General features: G+C 41.6%; 2 protein-coding genes across 2 annotated transcripts in view; one reads left to right on the top strand and one right to left on the bottom strand.

Annotated features, from left to right (window-relative positions):
- Positions 1–1760: 1760 nt before the first annotated feature.
- Positions 1761–6791, bottom strand: NUDT19 (nudix hydrolase 19). The gene is made up of 3 exons (XM_032773374.2): positions 6072–6791; positions 3921–4128; positions 1761–2687 (listed from the first exon to the last, which is right to left on the bottom strand). The coding sequence occupies exons 1-3, from the start codon at positions 6777–6779 to the stop codon at positions 2449–2451; spliced, it is 1155 nt and encodes a 384-aa protein (XP_032629265.2). The 5' UTR covers positions 6780–6791; the 3' UTR covers positions 1761–2448.
- Positions 6792–8391: 1600 nt separating this feature from the next.
- Positions 8392–20707, top strand: part of ANKRD27 (ankyrin repeat domain 27) — a 103093-nt gene continuing 90777 nt past the window's right edge. Inside the window, exon 1 of the mRNA XM_075073622.1 lies at positions 8392–8507. The gene's annotated coding sequence lies outside the window, so the exon portion shown is untranslated. The remainder of the gene's footprint in view (positions 8508–20707) is intronic.

Here is a 20707-nt window from a genome sequence, read left to right as displayed (position 1 = left end):
GATCTAAAGCTGTTTTTGCTGTATAGATGGCAATGTTTTAACATCAAATTCAGTTGGTCATTAGCAGTCCATATGAAGGAAACCTATGACAATTGAAAACAATTTTTGAGGTGCAATAACTATGACCCACAATCAAGTGGCTAGCTTTGTGGGGATTTGAAGGTTTGTTGCTCTTCTTGCTTGGGTCTGCAGACTGGATACACAAAGTACTGCCTGTTTTCTCTGTGAATAGGATATGTCATAGCAAGAGATTCCCACTACATCAAAGAAAGATTGGCCACATCCGACAGTCATTTTGGAGCCTGGGAGGAAAAGTCTTCAAGATTCCACCACTTGGAAATCAAAGAGATTGTTAACCACCCTTACACATCAAGCTGGGTCTGAATGAAGAATTTTTGTCACGCCATGGACAAAACACAACAGCCTTTCAAGTACCTCTGTGGAAATTCCAAGGTTATAGTGAAGCTAAGATAAAGGAAGGTGTCCTTTGTTGGTCTCAAGATTCGTGAAACTTCTTCGAGATGATGCATTTGACCACGATGCACTGTGTGGCAAGGAAACGAACGGCAATGGAAAGCTCCATTAGGGCAATAAATTTTTCCTCGAAAACAACAAGGGCGAGAACAACTACAGGTTTTGTGGAAAAAACCTCCTCAAGGCATACCAAAAGCCTTTGGTTGCAGAACATGTCACTAAAGAACATTTTTGCGCTCTCATCTAGATTTTTTCCAACCGAACGCGGAGCAGTGAGCGACTGAGCACGTGAGTCGATTTAACCAGGACATTGCAACAATGGAGAAACGCTAAAATCTAGGCAAAATGGACCATCATATGCTTGCAAGACTATTGCCTGGACAGACAAGAGATGTCTCCATTTAACGAATACAAGAGACAAGCCAAAGAAGCACCGAGTAGAGTACTGAATAGGAGTAAACTATGTACTGTTTTTTGCCTTTTTGTTTCAATATAAATTTTATTTATATAACCCTTTTGCTGATTTTTAAAGTGTTACATAAACAGGACAGGTGAAATACTATCATGTAAAGCAACCATAAATACATGAAAAGACCTAGGTTTACAATTTATGATTACAACTCTATCTACACAATATACATAGAGATAAAATGTAAAAACTTAAATATCTTAGAAACAGTAGCCAATCAGTTGTTTTAATTGTTATATTTGAATTCAGCACATCAAAATACATAATAAATATCAGATTTTATCTCTGAAGCAGATGACTTCTCAAAAATTGTAGACCAGCGTTATCCTCTCTCCTCCCTTCTAGGTACAACGTGGAGCACCTTTATATAGATCTCATATCACTAGGTCTTGCTCTGAAAACTCCACTTGTAGAAGAAAAGTAGCAGAAATGAACAACAGTTTGGGAGCTATGTGAGTTGTATTCCCACACCATGAGACAAAGATAGCAAGGCAAGATACAACCAGTATAATAGTCAAGGAGCAAATGTGGGATGTTTGACGTAGGACAGTAATGTTTTCAGGGCTCTACATTTTCCTCTTCAGTTGTTCATACAGTAACATTAATTTCTGTATTCTCAGAACTATACGGTAAACAGTATTTTCATCTTTTAAGTTGTTGAAATCTTTCATTTAAAGTAAATATGGTACTAATTAAATGGAATGACTGCTGCCAAACCAGTCCTTTGATAGTTTGTTCTTAATTTGGAAATAAACTTAAATTTTAAAGGGAATAAATCTCTCAACCCTCAGTACACCTTAAGTAATACAGATAAAACTACTGAAAATAAACATTTATTAAACAATTAAAAGCAAAATAATGTTGGCAAATAAGTTAACTTAATGAACACATTGAGACCCAAAGATAAGAGTGGGAAATGCAGTCATACAATGGAAAACTCCTTCAATTACATTTCTAGACACATTAACACATTAATGTGATCTAAAAGATATCTTTTGGAAGCAGAATAGAAGAGCTAGCTAAATTCTGAGCATGACAAGAATATTTCAGCACTCAGTGAGAGAAGGGAACTGAATTGTTCAAGGGACATGGGTTACAGACTAGTCCACTTTTATTACATAAATTGTCAATGCCCAAATATTATTACCATATAATGGCTCTTTGGTGAACAACATGAATTAAGTTGGTAGTTTACATCAAGTTCTCAGTGAGCATTTGTCCACATCACAACTGGCACATATGTTCAGTTTCAAAGCATTAAATATATATGAAGTCTGAACCCTCCTCTTACCCAAAGTAGCCTCGCCTGATCTTGTTTGAGATACACTGGCATGGCAACATAAAGAAGCTTGTACTGTTGACCCCATGATGTACCTGACCTGTTCTTTGGCAAATGAAGACTTCAGCCTCCAGGGCTAACCACTTAGCAACTGTCACAAAGGACTAACTGCACTAAAATAAAAATATATGAAATTTGATACATACTGAATTAAAGAGATGGCATATTATAGTCTGCTATTGCAATCTGCATTACTTCCAACTATATTAGAGTCCATCTTTAGTGGATTGACGTGTTTATATTTTGGTTGGATATTAACATGGACAGTAAGATTGTTAAGGCTGTGTATTACAACTCGGTGAAGCTTACTGTCTTCTTTCATTAGCTCTTCAATCTTCTTATCTGTTGACAAAAAAAGTTTCTTTTCTCCTGTATAATCTGGATCTTTCGGATACAGCTCATCTCCTGAAAAATATTAAGTTTTAATTCAATAATTTTATTTTTCAGTGATCTAGCAATTTTTAGGACAACAAGCTACTTTATTATCAGTATTTGAAAATCTGTGGGAATGGAGTTCAGACTACAATGAGATTTAAAAGAAAATTACTTCCAATCTTTCCCCAATTTCAAGATGGCCATGAAATTCTTTAGTAGCCACCAGGGATTCAACACCGCAGGTTCCACATGTTGCAATAAATCTGGAATCCAATAGAACATTCAAGTTCAAAGGCAGTTTTTCCAGATACTAAAATGTCATTTTTTTTATTACATACAAATAAAGAAATATCCAAGAACCTCATGTACACATCTCATGAATATGGTATCAGTGCATCCTTGACATAAATAATTAGATATTATAGATGGACAAATGAGGCAGAGATTAAGTGACTTTCCCACTTTACACAAGAAGTTGCAGCAGACTAAGAACAGAATAGGTGGAAGGAGTTGTCCAGCCTTTTATGGAGAGCAAGCGTAATATGATGAAAATATATAAAGGAAATTAGGCGGCAGAAGAAAGACCAACTGTAATAAATAAGAAAATTAGAGAGAAGATGACCAGAAAAAAACAAAGATATTAAGAAGCAGAAAATAGCAACCTAAAGATACAATTGATGCCCTTTTGAAGAAAATAAAAAAATCAACAGGAGAGAAAAGAAGGTAAAAACTAAAATGTTTAAATAGGCAGGTAGCAGCAAGAAATAAAGATTAAAAAGATGGACTAGCTAATAATCACTCGGGATACTGCAATGTTTGGGACACTTGCTTAGCAAGAAGTGCAGGATCAGCTCCATTGACCAAATAAGGCCAGTAGGACAGGGCTCTAACTCATCCTGCAGACAAAAATTAAAAACAAATAAAATAATCATATCATTCAGCATGAAAAGTATGACATAAATTAAAATATTAATGCCCCCCACAATACCCTGTATGAGAGTCAATACTCGTTGACAATCTGATTAAATGTAGAAATTACCATACTGATCAGATCAGTGGTGTGTCTAGTCCAGTATCCTAAGAATGGCCAATATCAACGACTTCAGAGGAAGAAATCCTGCAACAGGCAATTATGGGATAATCTACTCTCAAGGAAACTCTTTTCTGGATCCCTAGTAGTCAGTTGGCCCCAAAGCTCAAAGGTTTATATCCCTTCCAGTGCTCTTTTATGGTAACAAAAGCTGTTTCACTTGGTTAATTTACCTGGTAACAGCTGAATGTAGCCATCCGAAGCAGCCAAAGTAACGGACATCCAACGTTCACACCCTTCTAAAGCACGGTCAGAACCAAACCTATGCAGGTCATGAAGTGAAGAAAAGTTGCACAGCCTACATAATTCATAGAACTGAGGTGGAGCAAACCATATTTCTTGAGACTTAAAGAGTTCAATAGCTTCTGGAGGGGTTGACCACTGTAAAACGAAGACAAACTTGAAATAGAATTTCACCAAAAGAGCTCAAGAAGAAAATATTATCAATTGCTTAAACCTCACTGAAACCCTTAGCAGTGGCAAAGAAGGCCTTGTGTGAACCTTGGGATGGACAACATCTTATCTGAACAGTTTACTCTATTAGTGTTCTGGATTCCAAAAAGAGGTATAATTTTCAGTTTGTTGCCCGCAGTTTGAGATTGAACTAATTTAAATGTGAAATGGAACTGTACTGGTGAGTTATACACACACCAAAAAAATCCACACACAAACACACACTTTCAAAATGGTAAAATTTTAAAATATTTCTTCTGCAGAAATGTTGATTTTTTTTTTTTAATTCATAAGATACTTGAGGACTGCACATAGGTGTGCCAAATTTGGACTTCAATGTTGTTTTTAAAAGGGGATATTAACTCTACTTTCAGGACATGATAAAGACTTTCACTGAATAATGCAAAACTCAAAGCAAATTCAGCTATAGAATTGCTACAAATGCCTTCATAATTAAGTGGAAAACTACCTCAGACCACTTGCCTCTTAGCCAAGGAGAGCATGCAGTTTTCAGAAATTAGAAAAACCAGATACAGAGTATTAACTTCATGTCAATTGTATTTTCTGTATGCACGGAATTCTTACATTACCACCTAAATGTTGGTTTAATGTATCAAGACTATGGTGTGTGGGCCTTTACTGACACACCTTTTATTCCATATTCTTGTAAATGACATCCACAATAAATTTCTGATATGATATTGGTAAAAAGTAAACAAATATTTATAATCAAATATTAACTTGTTCAAAACAAGTACTCTGATGTTTTAAACTTTGGATTGTGTTTCATGGTATGTAGTTTTTATCAGAGACAAATACTCACAAAGAAACATTGGTAGTGTCAAAAAATTGTACTGACCTTGTATAAGGGACCACAGTTATTAGACAACCATCTTTGTCTTGAGACCACCCCTGAGTATCCCCAAGCATATAGACTATCAAGGGTCACATCCCACTAATACTGCATAATGTGGGTGTATGATGGGTGATTGTAACAGGAGGATCTGCCCATTTAATAGTTCAAGGAGCAGCCAACCCCCCACCCCAGAGAAAATCGCAGACACAGATTCTAGGAAGAAACTGAAGCAGCTAATTAGCATCCCATGACAGGCCCATACTCTCAGCTGGACAATGTAAGGAACTCAGTTCCATAAAAGGGTAGGATTAACTAACCATCCAGTGAACAGAGCAGGAGGCGGCAGGCAAAAGTTCTTGAGCCTCCTGGGGTTGGAAAGGGCCCTACCCAGTAACTGACCGAGAGCAGAAGACCCCAGTCTGAACTCCTATCAGAGGGTTACTTGTGTTGGAAAAGCATGCAAAAGAGTTTCTCTCTTTGTGGAGACAGTAAACAGAGCCCTGAAGAAAGGGACAGAAACCTAACATGAACACACAGTCTATCCCCAAAAAGTGACCAGGGCCACCAGTATACAGTGATCTAGAAGTGGGTCACCTTTTGATGGTCTTCTGTGGTTGATGTAATTATCCTCCGGAAATCTAACATCTCCCACTAATCACATGACATGTGGGTGCATATGGGTTAATCATCTAAAATCCAATCACCTCCTACCTTGTACAAAATATGTAATATATAATAGGTTTCAGAATGTCAGTAGGTGTACAGACATCTGGAATATGGCAAATCAACTCCAAATAGTGCTGCACAAGGGTGCAGATTACCAGATGTCTATAGGCAGTATATTTAGATAATCACCTACTTGACCAGCACTATGTTGGAGGTCTGAAGGGGGGGGGGGGGATAAGGAAATAAGTGTTGCATAGGGGTGGCCCCTCCTGGGCCCTGCTTACAGTTTCAATGGGATGTAAGGGAAGTACAGAGAAAGATATAAGTTATCTGTGGTTATGAAACCTACCTGGAACCCTGTCACCTCCTGATCGTCCTGCGACGCGTGCGGAGGCCGCTCCTCAAGGCAGCACAGGTAGAAGGCAGTGTCGTAGCGCCGGTGGCCCCGGCCAGCCCTGGGCACCGGAGTCAGCCAGTTGCCCCACTCATGCAGCGCCCAAATGTTGGGGACGCAGCGTAGGTAGCGGCAGAGCTGCAGGAAGCAGGCCGGGTCCTGCTGCACCCGTTGCCGCCACTCGGCAAGCTCCGGGGCCGGCGGCAGGTGGTGCTGAGGCAGCAAGCGGGCCGGGCCAGGATCAGAGGCGGGGCCCGGGCCCGACACCAGCAACAGGATACCCGCCTCTTCGAAGGTCTCCCGGATGGCGCAGATGCGGAAGGCCACGTCCCCCGGCAGCGGTGAGCCAAGGCTAGCCCGGTCGGTGGCGAAGACCGGAGCTCGGTTACCGCCCGGCGATGACGGCCGCACGGAGCCCAGCCCGCAGCGGGGTAAAGCGGGCAGCAGCCCCAGCCAGTCAACAGAGAAGTCGGCTGCCTCCAGCAGGCCGCCCGGGAAGACGTGGGCTCTGGGCAGGAAGCCGCTCCGAGGGCTCCGCTGGAGCAGCAGCATCTCGTAGTCAAAGGGGCCTAGCGGGCACCGCACCGGCCGGGCCGGCGCCCCGCTCCTGGCCGCCAGGAGAAGTGTAGCTGCCTCTCGCCAGTGCCGTAGTTGCGGGTTCATACCGCCATGAAGGACAGGAAAGGTGGTCGATCCGCTCTCCTCGTGTACTACCCATCCCGTCTCCATCGCCCCCAGCCCCCTGGGAGGAGCCACTGCACCTGTGAGGCTTAAGCATGCTGCTTAATGGACAAAAACAAGGAGTACTTGTGGCACCTTAGAGACTAACAAATTTATTTGGGCATAAGCTTTCATGGGCTAAAACCCACTTTCTTAGATGTATGGTCTGGAAAATACAGTAGTCAGATATATAGATATCGATTATATATATTCTCTCTCTCCATTAAAAGATCGAGGTTGCCTTACCAAGTGGGTGGTCAGTTCTAACTAGACAGTTCAATTAAAGTGGAAGTGGGCTATTATTAACAGAAGGAAAAAATCTCTTTTGTAGTGGTAATCAGGGTGGCCCATTTCAAACAGTTGATACAGACTAACATGGCTACCACTTTGAAACCTGTCTTAATGGACAGTGAATAGATCAGTAACAATGCCTGTGTTAAAAACGATTAAATTCCAACACACATGAATATAATCCCCAAAGAGAAGACCCATCAGCGTGACAAAGGCATATCAGAAACTGACAACAAGGAACCTGATAGGGCAAACATTTAGGCAGGTAAGTAGTCTAGTCTCCATGTGCAGAAGCTTAGGAATGCACAGTGGGACATGAGAATCAATGTGAGTGAAGCTTGTATGATTAATTGGTGCAATGAAATGAAAAAAAAAATCTACATTTCTTGAGATTTTTAAACCACCATTATTACAGTAAGAAAACCTATGATTTAATAGAAAATCTAACCCAATAACAAGTGGATGTGAAGATCTTGAGCTCTGGTGGCCCTATTTCTTCTTCATTATTATTTGCTCCTGACCTCCCTAACTCCAGTAGCTGGAAGTCAGATTACACAAACTTTCTCCACTATGTCACAGTGAAACATAAACTATTCACAGGACTCACATCTACCATTAAAATACAGCTATTTCAAGGATGAAACTGCATCTATTAACAGAAAGTGAAAAATATTTGTAGAACTGCAGGGAGGATTTAGAGAGATGGGATGTAATTACACAATTTGAAATGTAGCCTTTGTTAATACCCTGTTTCCTACTTTTGCACACACCAAAAATAATTGTGGGATCTTTAATAAGCAGAAGTGGTCAGGACTGAGGTTTTACATTTCATCTGAAGAGTGACATATGCAATGCTAGAATATTGGTTCAATACTGTTTCAGAGAGTACTAAATTATTAATGCTACCTTCTGGTGCACCTTGGAGTTCCTTGTAGGTTTTCCATAATTGCTGAAGTAGTCCAGCGCTGCCTGACTTGTGAGTTTATTGTTTACAAGAGCACAGCACAAAGTAACATGGCTACAGGCCATGTAATACATTTTATTTGTAAAAAAACTTCCTTAATACATTAACACAAAATGTTGACAGGAGTCAGTCCTCAGCTAAAAAAAGAGTAAGGCTTTAAGAAAAGATTTAGAGAGAAGTGGCTCGCTGGCTCTGAGCCAGGGTGTTAGCAGAGTTCCCCATACATGAAGCAGCAGAAGTGAAAGTGCACTCCAAGCATTCTCTTCAGCATCCTCTTCGCTAGCTTTGTGATATTAAACTCTCTAGAAGAGAGAGACAGAGGAATAAAATATAAAGAAGACTCTAGTTAAGACCATCAGCTTGGAGGCCACTGAAGCATACTAGATACCCACAAAGCATGTAGACCTATGGAAGAAGTAAGTCAAGATAAACAGTGTTTAAATATAAGAAATTATTTGAGTGGATCAGATACTCTACAGAAAAATGTACATCAAGCCCAAAGAAATTATATTTTTTTTAAATGAGGTTAAAAGAAAGTAAAGCTTCCAAAATCAAGCATTCAAAAGTTAGGAAATGCCAGAATTAAGGTTGCCTATGAAACTTTAATTCGGCCACTTTGTGTATATGCATAATGGCGTAATCTTTAATTACTTGATCACAGACTATTTTTCTAGAACTCTGGTTCATTCAGTTAATTACTGGCATTTCCTATCTTTTGAGTGCTTGACTTCACAACGTTAACATTCGTTTCACAATTTTTTTATGTAGGAGGAACTAACAGTGATGCTTACATTTAGACAAGCAAACATTTTTCCTTGGTGATACATGCCTTTTTCTGAGAAGCTCTACTACCTCCATTGCTTACAACATGGTTTTGATCTTTGACAAGGGAAAAGCCCAGGGACCAGATGTTTTTTGTTCATCTCATGAAATTCTATTCAGATTTGGCAGTTACAAGCTGTTGAAAATCACTTTTTCCTTACTGTGTCTTATGTTTTTAGAATTTCATTTTGTCAGCATGCCAAAAACCCTGAACATTGTAAGGCCAGACTACAGCTGCAATAGCTGCATCATACTGGGAACCCCAGGGTGCAGAAATTTAACCCAGCTGCTGTGAGCAACTTTGTAGCAGTGGAAGAGAGAGAGTCAAGTCTGGTTCCCCTCAGTCAGCCTGTGGACCAGTGCCACACTGAGCATTCACAGAAGCTGGGAGTAGAATATAGATGTCTGATATAGCAGATTGTTGGTATGACTCTCATCCACATAGCCATGCTGCCTTTCAGAAAGAACCTGCTGTATGTTTGTCCTTAGCTATGCTATCTGTAAAAGTATCAGAGGGGTAGCCGTGTTAGTCAGGATCTGTAAAAGCAGCAAAGAGTCCTGTTGCACCTTGTAGACTAACAGACGTATTGGAGCATGAGCTTTCGTGGGTGAATACCCACTTCATCAAAGGCATGTCAGATGCATATCAGTAAAAGGTTTGCTATCTGTATCATTCATTGTTAACCTACTGTTTCAGTGTGCTCTGGGGATGAATCAGGATTGTTGCATATTGTGGTTCTTTGCAGGAATTCTGCCACATTTGCTCTAGAAGTTGAAAGTGTGTAAAGAATGAGGCAGGGTAAGATAAGAAGAGAAAGGATGGGTTTATGGTTAAGGCTGGTTTAATGACACACACAGAAGAACTGAGTTCTCTCCCTGCTTCTGCCACAAATTTCCTTTATGATGCTGGACAAGTTACTTAAACCAAATTTTGACAGGTGGCCACTAAATGTGTTCTTAATTTTTCTAGGTGCTTGAAATATGTAGGGCCTAACTTTCAGAAATGCTACTAAGCACTCACAACTATAACTGAAATCAGTGGAAGCTCAGGCCACTTAGTACCACAGACAATAAGGCAATGAGATCTGGATGAATGAGCACAAGATTGGAATTCAGGAGATCCGGAATTCTCATCTTGACACTGACTTTCTGACTGATCTCAGACACCACTCTTCGTCTCAGTTTCTCCATCTGTAAAATGAGGATAACAATAATCTCTTGGCTCCCACGGACATTGTGAATATAAATTCTTTAATGTTTATGAGGCATTCAGATATTGTATTACAGTAATGAGCACCATGAGGAAATTAATTCATTGTAGGATTTGGATGGTGTACAGTAAATAAGGTGAGGCTATATGTTAACCAATGAAGATAAAAGGGAATGTTGAAAACGTAACTCAGTCACTGAACACTGCCTCCAACTGGATGAGACACAGGTTCTGTGGAAAAATAATATATGGTCATGGAAAGACTATCAGAATAGATACGCACTAATGGGCAGAATTAAGATTCCATGCAATCTTAATTCTAGCATTTCTTTCAAAGGCTTGACTTTGCAATCTAAATAACTTTATTTTAGCATTTTTGTATGTGACTTATTTAGACTTTTCAAAAGCCTTTAACAAAGTCACTCACAAGAGGTTATCAAGCAAAATAAGAAGTCAGAGAGTGAATACTGTCATGAATTAAAAAGTGAGTAAAATCCATAAAACAAATACTAGGAATAAACAATCTTCAACATTGCAAAAAGTTAACCAAGAAGCGCTCCCAAACATCAGTACTATAAATTATAGTTAATATGATTATCAATTATCTGGAAAAGGGTGAATAATGAGATAGCAACTTTTAAAAATGACACAAAATTATGTAGATTAACCAAATATTCAAAAAGGAATTAACACAGCTAGATGAATGGTCAGTCTGATGGCAGATGAAATTAAAATAACATACACTGAAGGGTAATAGTCAAACTACTCAGAAATGTTACTGTGTACTAAATAATCTGTATTCAGTCAGGAGAAATAACTGGGCATATTAATGAAAAAATTTATTCCATGTATCCCCCTGATTTGTTCTTCCTCCCTCTGAAATAAGAAGTTGTCCTCAACAAATTTTTTATTTTGCTGTATGACTTTTCCAGGAGATGTCTGGATAGTTAAAGTCCTCCGTTACTACCAGGTCTTGTGTTTGGGATAGTTCTGTTATTTTTTCTAGAAATTCCTCTTCTACCACCTCCTCCTGATTTGGTGGTCTAGTATAGATCCCTGCCATGACATTGCCCCTAATTTTCACACATTATCTTCTTCTCACCTCCTCTTGGATCTCAGAATAAGTATATATGTTCTTTATGTACAATGCAACACCTCCTCAATTTTTTCCCTGCGCAGACTTCCTGAACAAGCTATACTCTTCTATACGAGTATTCCAGTCATGAAATTTATCCCACCAGATCTCTGTGAGTCCAGTTAGGTCATAATTTAGCTTGTGTACTAAGACTTCCAATTCTTCTTGTTTATTCCCCATATTCCTTGCATTTGTGCATAGATATCTAAGCAGTTGAGAAGATTCCCCCACTAATTTCTCACTTGTTGCTCCTATACGTTATTGTAATTTACCATTTCCCCCACCCCTAAACATTTAGTCATCTGTCAGACTCTTATACCTACCTATCCCCTTTGAACCTGGTTTAAAGCCCCCCTCACTAGATCATAGAGTCAGTGTATGAAGTTGTTCTTCCCATTCTTTGTTAGGTGGACTCTGTCTCTTCCTAGCAGTCCCCCTTCATCCCATGGTTGAGGAAGCCAAAGACCTCCTCTTGACATCATCTGCACAGTCATGCATTTATCTCCAGGATATATATGTCCCTGAATGGGTCTTACCCTCAACTGGAAGGATGGACAAAAACACCATCTAGGCCCCTAACTACTTCACTGTCTCTAAGAGATCTGTAGTCACTACTGATATGCTTAGGGTCACAGATGGCAGTATCATTAGTGCCTACATGGATGAGCAGCATGGGGTAGTGGTCAGAGGGTTGGATAAGCCTCAGCAACCTTTCCATAACATCTTGGATGCAAGCTCACAGCAAACCTCCCAAGATATCTGGTCAGATCAGCAGATGGAAGTTTCATCCTTCTCAGAAGAGAGTCACCAACTGCCAGTACCTACATCTGTTTCTCTTGCAGGTTGTGGCCCCTGACCCTTGGAGACAGGTGGCTCCTGCTTCTCAGATATTGGGATCTGCACTTCTCCTGTTGCCAGTACAGCATTTCTAGTTGTTGACCTCAATGGATGGTGTCACACCCCACTGCCCCCTTCCCTCAGGGAGTCCCCAGGGAAGGCAGATCAGCACTGTATGTGGCTAATGCTGTTGCAAGCATTGCAAAGCATTTTGGGGAGGGTCAAAGGTGTGTAAGTGGGGAATGAAACATTTCTTTGTGGTACGAGAGGCCAAGGGAGGGTAGGGGGGGAAAAAAAGCAGACTAACTTGGCACTTTAGCTAGCTCTGTGTGAAGATAAGACGCTGGCCATGGCCCAAGGTCATGGGCTCAATGAGAAATTTACAAACAAGAAATTTACAGCTGCCCGGTTGTGAGAAGAGAAGAACTAAGTGGAGCAGAGCTGCCAAAACAGCAGTGAAAACAGAGCAAATGAGGCAGCGATGGTGAAGACCAACAGAAGGGAAATCCAATTATCCAAAACCGGTGTGTTTTGGGCAGCCAAGAAGGCCACAGCAAGTTAATTTAGACTGGTACAAAAAGCAGCAGCTGGACAACAACACCCCCAAAGGAACCCAGGTGTAGTGGGGTGGTCACCCGCTCCTGCTCTGAAGGGCTGAAAACAGCCCTGGGAGAGGGCTGCGGCAGGGCAAAGCACCAAGGCTGGGCTGATTAGGGAAGCAGCCACAGCTGGTCTATGCCCCAATCAGGCCACAGCTGGCCCTGTAAAGGGGCTGCTAGGCTAGAGCTTAAAGACTCTCTCTCTAGCTTGCTGAGAAAGGAGGGCCTGGCTGATGGGAGCTGAACAGGGTACCTGAATGCAGCAGGGCTGGGGAAAGGCTAGAGGAGCTGGGGAGCTCCAGCCTGGAAACTCCCTAGGCTGGAGGCCTTGATAAAGGCCAGAAAGGTACTAGGATGTAAGGGTGTAGCCCAGAGTAGGCAGAGGCAGCCGGTCCTAAACCCTCTTGCCTGTGATGATTGGCTTATACAGACTGCAGTCAGCCCCAGTGAAAGGGGGATAGATGGTGACTGGCAGTAGGGATAGTGGGTGGGGGTTCCCCTGCATGGGGAGACCTAGAGAGTGGGTGTACTGCTAGGGGACAGCGCCCAAGGATAAGGGACGACATGTCTGGAAGGAACACAGGGGCCAGTGGCAGCGAGGCACCAGCCTGCAGAGGGTGCTCTGGGTCAAAAGAGCTAATTCCCAGGATGACCGACAGGAGGTGCTCCAGTGGTGAGTCTCGCCCCATTACCAGGACTTAAAAACCCTCCTGAGAGCTGGAGTAATTTGGAAATTACAGCAGATTCCCTGGATGACCTGGGCCTAGGGGAAGAACTCCTGTCCACCCCTCCCACTCTTCTTCTTACATTACACCCAGGCCTGGCCAGTCTTGGGTAGTGCATGTGTAAGTATAAAAGTGGGTTAGAGCTTGGGGCTCTAATGTGTTCTTTCTTCCCCTGAGTAACATGGAAGTGTTCCCAGCACTCTCTGCTGTATTTTATTATTTTATTAATAAAGCTTTAAAACTTAGACCCTTGATGTGCTTCATCTCCTCCCTACAAAGATCCTGAAGCATCAGCCTAATCAACTGATGCCTGCAGGCAAATTGGTAACAAAAATCTGTCACAATGGGCAACCGGATGGTGGTGGAGCACCATCTACTGCCTGAAGTGGCAGCCAGTCCTCCTTCCTCTGGTGCCACTGTAGTCTTCTCTAGCTGGTTAGTATTCTTTGTCCTGGATGTCTCATGTGCATCCTGTCAATGAAGTCCTCATGCTCCCAGATACTACACAGATAAGCCACCTCTTTCTGCAACTCTCTTACCTGCTTCCTGAGGGACTACACCAGCCAACAGCTCTCATGTCAGTTGTTTCCCCCTGCCTGGCTTTCTTTGTCATGCAGGCCACCTTCCCAGCAGGTCAAGACCAGATTCTTGGTAGAAGACTCCAGGGTCAGGATGCCTGTTTGGCCAGGTCCCCACTGGTGCAGGCAGAAGAAGAGCTAGCAGTGGTGTTGTTGACATGCTGTTTTCCTCACTTAAGCAGGTTCTTCCTTGTGGAGTATCAGCAAGTTGAAGAAAAAACTACCTCCCTGCCTCCTTCCGCTGACAAACTCAGTTGGCTAACTCGCTTTGTCTTCCAGCTGCCTTTGTCTCACTAGCCACATGTCTTATAGCATTGAAACCCAAAGCTTAGCTGGATTTTAAAAAAATTGTAATAGATTTTTCTATTATTTGTGAGAACATCCATGGTAATATTATACTATACAGATTTTATAAGGGATATAATCTCTCATTCTTGAGGATATGAGCCAACCACTGACCCAGGGGAATTAGAATACTTTCCTGATGGGCCAGTTTTTCTATTATGTTTTTTTTTGTTTTGTTTTTTCAGTGTTAAAGAGAGATCAATTTGAAATCTAGTAAATTAAAAAAAAAAGTTAAAAGTAGTTTCAGATTCTATGCCACCTCACCATTCTCCAGCCAGTTTTGCGGTCTTAAAATCACTTTTTTCCTTTTTAAACATGTTTTTCTCTCCCCAGTTTCTTTGTGAAAGACCCCTCAAACAGGGGAAACAGTGAAAATGTAGTGATAAATATTTGTTCCTGCACTGAGTGGTATCAAGTGCCCCAGGTGAACAAATAATTTTTTTCCTCATGCCTTTTAGTTGTAGTAACACAACTGACATCATGTCGTAACAATAGTAGATTAAAATAAAAAAGTCAGGCAAATGTGATTTTTAAATTGACTGTGTCCTGCTAAACAAGTACCTGAACCTATCCATAATGCTATTACTGTATGACCCTGAACTGTATTCTCTACAAGAGGAAATGTTTTTGTTCTTTTGTATTAATTTGCAGAGATAATGCCAAGTATGGAGGAATAGAATGGAGAGGTGAATATGAGGTCCTGGAGACAGGATGGGGCCATTTCATGGATAGGTTCTAGAACAAGGGGTGTTCTGGAATGAGGGGTGCTCTGCACCCCCTGGCTTGAAGTGATTTCCATTATATACAGGATTTACAGTTTGGTTCAATAGCTCTCAGCACAAGGGTTTCCAAGTGACCACTTTTTGACCAGAACACCCAGTCGAAAAGGGACCCTGGCAGCTCTGGTCAGCACCACCAACCAGGCCGTTAAAAATCCAATCAGTGGCACAGTGGGGACCCGGGTTTAAGGAAGGCTGCCTGCTTGCCTGCTTTATCTCTGCACAGCTCCCAGAAGCAGCTGCCAGCTCCCTGTGGCCCCTAGGCCAAGAAGGCTCTGCAGCTCCCATTGGTTGGGAACCACAACCAATGGGAGCTGTGGGGGTGGCGCCTGCTGGCAAAAGGACAGAGCACGGAACCTCACTGGCCAGCCATGTGCTGAGGGATGCAGGGACCTGGGAGCTGCTTCCTGGGAGCCGAGGTAAGCGCCGCTGGGACCCCAAACTTCATCCTGCACCCGTCCCCCAGCCCTCAGCCCCCTTCTGCACCCCAAACCCTAATTCTCTGGCCCCACCCCAGAGACCATACTCCCAGCCGGATCCCTCACCCCCCTCCACTTCAACCACCTGCCCCAGCCCAGAGCCTTCTTTTGCACCCTGAACCCCTCATTTCTGGACCTACCTGTAGCCTGCACCCTCAGCCCAGAGCCCATACCCCCTATCTCCGCACACCCCAACCCTCTGACTCAGCCCAGGCCCCTCTCCTGCATCCCAAACCCCACATTCCTGGCCCCACTCCAGAACCTGCACCCCCAGCTGAAGCCCTCACCCCCCTTCCACATCCCAACCCCCACCCCAGACCAGTGAAAGTGAGGAAGGGTGAGAGTAAGCAACAGAGAGAGTGGATGGAGTGAGCGGGGGCAGGGCCTTGGGGAAGGGGCAGGGGGTGGGGCAGGGGTGTTCGGTTTTGTGCAGTTAGAAAGTTAGCAACCGTACTCAGCACCCCAAGTATAAAAATTGTTCCAGCAGCCCTGGATATGTTAGAAAACCAGGATGACAAATTTTAATTTGATTCGGAGATAGACAAGAAGCCAGTGAAGGTGTTGAAAAACATGGTTTCATTTATTTGAATGATGACATAATCTTGATACTCCATTCTGCACTCTACATTGTTTGAATTTGCTGCAAATTACAGAGGAGAAGACTTTGCAGATTTTTAGCTAGTTTTTCATAAATATACACCTTTTCTGATTGGAGGGTTTTTTTATACCTTAATATTTGAAAAAATATACTTGATATATTCAAGATGGCATAATCTTGAACGCAGCCATTTTAAACAACCATTTAACTTTAAGAAACCTTTTAACCTCTTTTAAGGTGACCACATTTTTGAAAAAGAAATGTGATTTGGCTTTCTCATCTTGGTTTCTGGAATTGTAAGGGATCAGGTTGGGGAGGGGAAATTGTTGTAAAGAGTAAGAAGTGGAGAGGGATGCCAACTTATGCTTGTGATAGAGGATGGGTGCCTATTTGTGAACCTTCCCATCCATGTTGTGACGAAGTGGGACTGTTCTTAATGTTTCCTCTGAATACTATGTGGGTGCCTCAGTTTCTGGCCGACACTCTGTCTCCTGGCAACTAATGGCCTGGGCCTTTCTCCCCTGCAAGGGGATGCTAAAGGTGTGGGAGAACAGAGAGATCATGTGACCTCCTGGCCTGGGAAAGAGACAAAGGCCAGAAAGGAGGTGCTGGAGTCCTGACTGGCTTTGTGCGGAGCAGTTCCAGAGCAGTGCCCGAGGACGCTGTGCGACATGTCTTTTTCTTCCTTTTTTTTTTTTTTTAACCTCTTTGTCAGTTGTCCAAATTCCTGTGCCTGGTGCTGCTGACCACCTAGTTTATTCCCTTTCTAAGTTAGGTTAACTTGTAGCTATGTCTGTGCTGTGTTAGAGTTGTAGTATTTCCTCAGTCAATTGTTATATACTCTGAAACCTGAAATACTCTAAATTCCACAGCATGCCAATGTGCACAAAACAGGAATTTGGACTCCGTTGTGCATCAGAGTGCACAACAACAATTCAATGGTGAGATGTTGCAAGCTGCAATTGGGTGTAACAGACACAGCTGGGCTACAAGTTCATCTTGGTGCTAGGGTGGCAGACTGTAGAGCACAGAAGGTCAGCCAGCTGGCTGATTATACTAAAACTGGGACAAAAGACCAGCTTCAGTATAATCTGCCAAGCCACAAAGCCATTCCCCACCCCAACCCCCAAACACACACATGCAAAACCAGGACATCTGGTTACCCTGCCCTCTTTATTTGTACTCCCTCATCAATGATAATGTTTAGCATCCTAGGCTGTGGAAGTTGAAAGGACACCCCTGTTTTTGATTACTGCTGGAAGACATTTTGTTTCCAAAATCAGAGCTCAGATGAAATTTCTCTGCCTTTTGTACTCTTATTAAAGTTATCTGTTTTTCTGTTGACTGTAAATCTGATTAGAAAATGTGCTACAGCTTAAGAGAAGGTTTTAAATGGTGAAATATTCATAAACAAGTGAGGTCTTCCTAGACTTAATGTGCAGTGGATCTAGATTCTGCTGATCAAAGATTCAGATTCAATTATGCTATATCATTCCAGTGTAAACGCATTTTTAACCAGTGAGGACTCATGTATAGATAATGAACAACATCATTTCCAAATCTTCAATATAATATCCCAGCATATTTCTTATAGGCAGCTGTCTTATTCTGGCAAAAATTCAATGTTGATTTCTGGAACAGGTGGTCATTATTTCATAACACATCCCCTGAGGAAATCCTGATAATGGAAAACAGTGTAGATCATATTGTCATCTTATAAACTATGATTTTAACCTGCTCTATCAGCAGTAACCTCTTCTTATCTCAGTAAAAATCTAAAGGCCAAATCTTGTTAGTGTTTCTTAAAAAAGTAATCCCATTAAAAACACTGGGTCCAATTCATCAGTGTAATACAGCCCTATATGGTGACTCCAGTGATAAAAAGTGGCCATAAACCTGGCAGATTCAGACCTTAGAAATTCTCTACTTATAGGGGAAGTCCTTATGTATTGTAGAGCTGGAGCAGGAGCTCTGCACAATCCTGCTTGCTGTCCCCTGCACAGGTGGCATGTAGGGGTCATGGGCAGAGACAAGAGAGTCTAGCTACTGCACATGGCTATTCCCGGCCGCTGCAATGGTCCTTTGGTGTCACAGCCAAAGGCTACTCTAACCTGTCCCATGGGTTAAGCTGGCTCAGGACAGTCCCAGAATAGAAGAGGGATAAAGCCACCTTTGCTTTACCCCAAGACCCTGCACTGAGTGGCTCACAGGCTTAGCTGAGAATCAGTCCCAATGGCTTCAATGGGACTACTTATGTGAGTCTGGCAAACAGGATTTGGTCTTAAATATGGCATTTTTTGTTAACTACTTTATTTACAAAGTAGACAGCCACTTCACTATACCAAACTAACTTTTATAAAATGTGGCCACTTGTTAATGTAGTTTAGCCAAGTAAATCCTATCAGATGCAAATATTTCATTAATAATCTAAAATAAACAAATTTATAGCAATAATTAATTGTATTTGTAAATTATACAAAAATAGTTAAATCTAAATTTGTTTGATAAGCAGTGATGCAAATTCAATAACTATGCACAGCAGTTATACAGTTGAGGTGCTGGCATGAATGACTTACATTGCATAAACTGGAATTTATAGAACCAGACATTATAGATGAAGTAACAATATTTGTCTAGTGGCCATATCCAGATCACACAATATTCTCAACTGCTTTCAGCAGTTTAATTTTAAATTTCTCAAGCTATAGACCTTCCAGCACTTCTGGTAGATTATCCCAGTCTCATAGATAACACTGTCTTAAAGTTTTTCCTGTTATTTAACCTATTTTTCCTTTTTCAAATTTTATCACATTAACTCCTTGATTAAAAAAGAATCCTTTTCCAATTTATCAATCCCTCCCTCCTCACATAACCCAAACAGAACTTGCATCAGGTCAAACTGTCAGCAGGGGTTCATTCAGTGTTTCCCAAAAGAGAACTAACAACATACTAAAGGGACACCATCATATAATATAGCCCCAAGTTTTAGGTTTTGTGAAAGAAAAGAGCTACCAAAAACTTTGTTTGGATTTAAAAATTCTCCTGCAGTGTCTGCATCCCAGATATACAAGCATTGTATTAGGATATGCGTAAGGGACTGAGGCATAGACAGTCTTGCCTAGTGGTCAAGGATGGTAGCAGAAGCTGAAGGAATCGCTACAGCCAGGTTCAGTAAGGAAGAGTCAGGGTCAGGCTGGAAATCAGAGGTAGTACGAGGCTAATATCAGGAGGCCAGAATCAGACTGGAATCAGAGATCAGGAGATGAGTTGAAGTCTGGAATCGCAGCAAACCCAAAGTCTGTGTGGTTGCCCACACAACTTTCTGGTGCACTGTCCAGGGTCAAATAGAGTGCTTGGCCATCAGAGGGCCGTATGGTACTGTCACTCTGGATTACTTGTGGTACTCCTTGTGGTGCTTGCTCTCCAGAGTGCTCCCCTGGGTATTGTTTTGGATGGCCTCTCAGTGGCACTGTGGGCATGTCAGCTGAATCTGGGCCCCAGGTCTGTAGTACTGGGTTCTAATCCACAGATCCTTACAGGATGAGAGGCACAATGTGAGATTGATTAGTCTGTTTTCAGTGTCCAAACTTATTTACAATAAATATAACAAGTTAAGTAGTCATAGTTTTGTGGAAGGATTTCATTTTAAGTTTAAAAAAAAAAACCTTCCTGTGCAATTCCTGTTTCTCATTTCTGGCCAGTGTTAAGGTTCCATACGTAAGGCCTGTCAGGTAAAGGAGATGGTTAAAATGCTCAGTTGATTTTAACACATAAATTGTGCTCTGTCTTGGCTCTGTCCTGTTGCCCATTGAGTCTTTTGGATCATCATTAGGGAACTGCACAGTCTTCTGCTCAGTTGTCTCCTTTATAATGTAGCTACTGAATTACCAGTTTCATGTGCTGCAGATATGGGCCATAGCTATCCAGTGTACTCAGTTTATCCCTCTTTACTTTGTGCACCTGGCAAGATCAGAGCCTGAGGTGTTATGAATGTTCTGTAACTTACTAAACATAGCCACCACAACTGGAGATCATCAGGAATTTTTTGATGAAACTTTTTTTCATCAGAAAATGCTAGCTCAGGCAACCAAAACATTTTGCAGGAAAGGTTCATTTTCAATTAATTTCTCCTTTCAAAGTATTTATTGCAAAAAAAATTAGAAATTAAAAATTGTCAACTTTCCAATTTGGCATTTTTTAAATTAAAAATTCTGTTTTTTTTTAAACAATTTTATTCAAAAAATTAAGTTAATTTATAATTTTTTAAAGTGAAAGTTGAAACAATGTTTTGAAATTATTGAAACATAATGTTTCAATTGACCAGAACCCTTTTTTTTTTTTTTAATTTTGATTCATGAAAATTTTGGCAATTTTTGACATTTCATCCTAATTCATAACTGGGAAAAAAATTGAAATATTGAAAATTATCACAGTTTTCCACTCAGCTCTAGCCCCAACCTATTTAATCAGGATTGTGTATGTAACCCTACTGCCCCTCTGAATTTGGCA

This window comes from Chelonoidis abingdonii, chromosome 19 (genome assembly GCF_003597395.2).
Source record: "Chelonoidis abingdonii isolate Lonesome George chromosome 19, CheloAbing_2.0, whole genome shotgun sequence".
Classification (NCBI taxonomy): Eukaryota; Metazoa; Chordata; order Testudines; family Testudinidae; genus Chelonoidis; species Chelonoidis abingdonii.
This window is presented reverse-complemented; position numbering and strand designations above follow the sequence as displayed.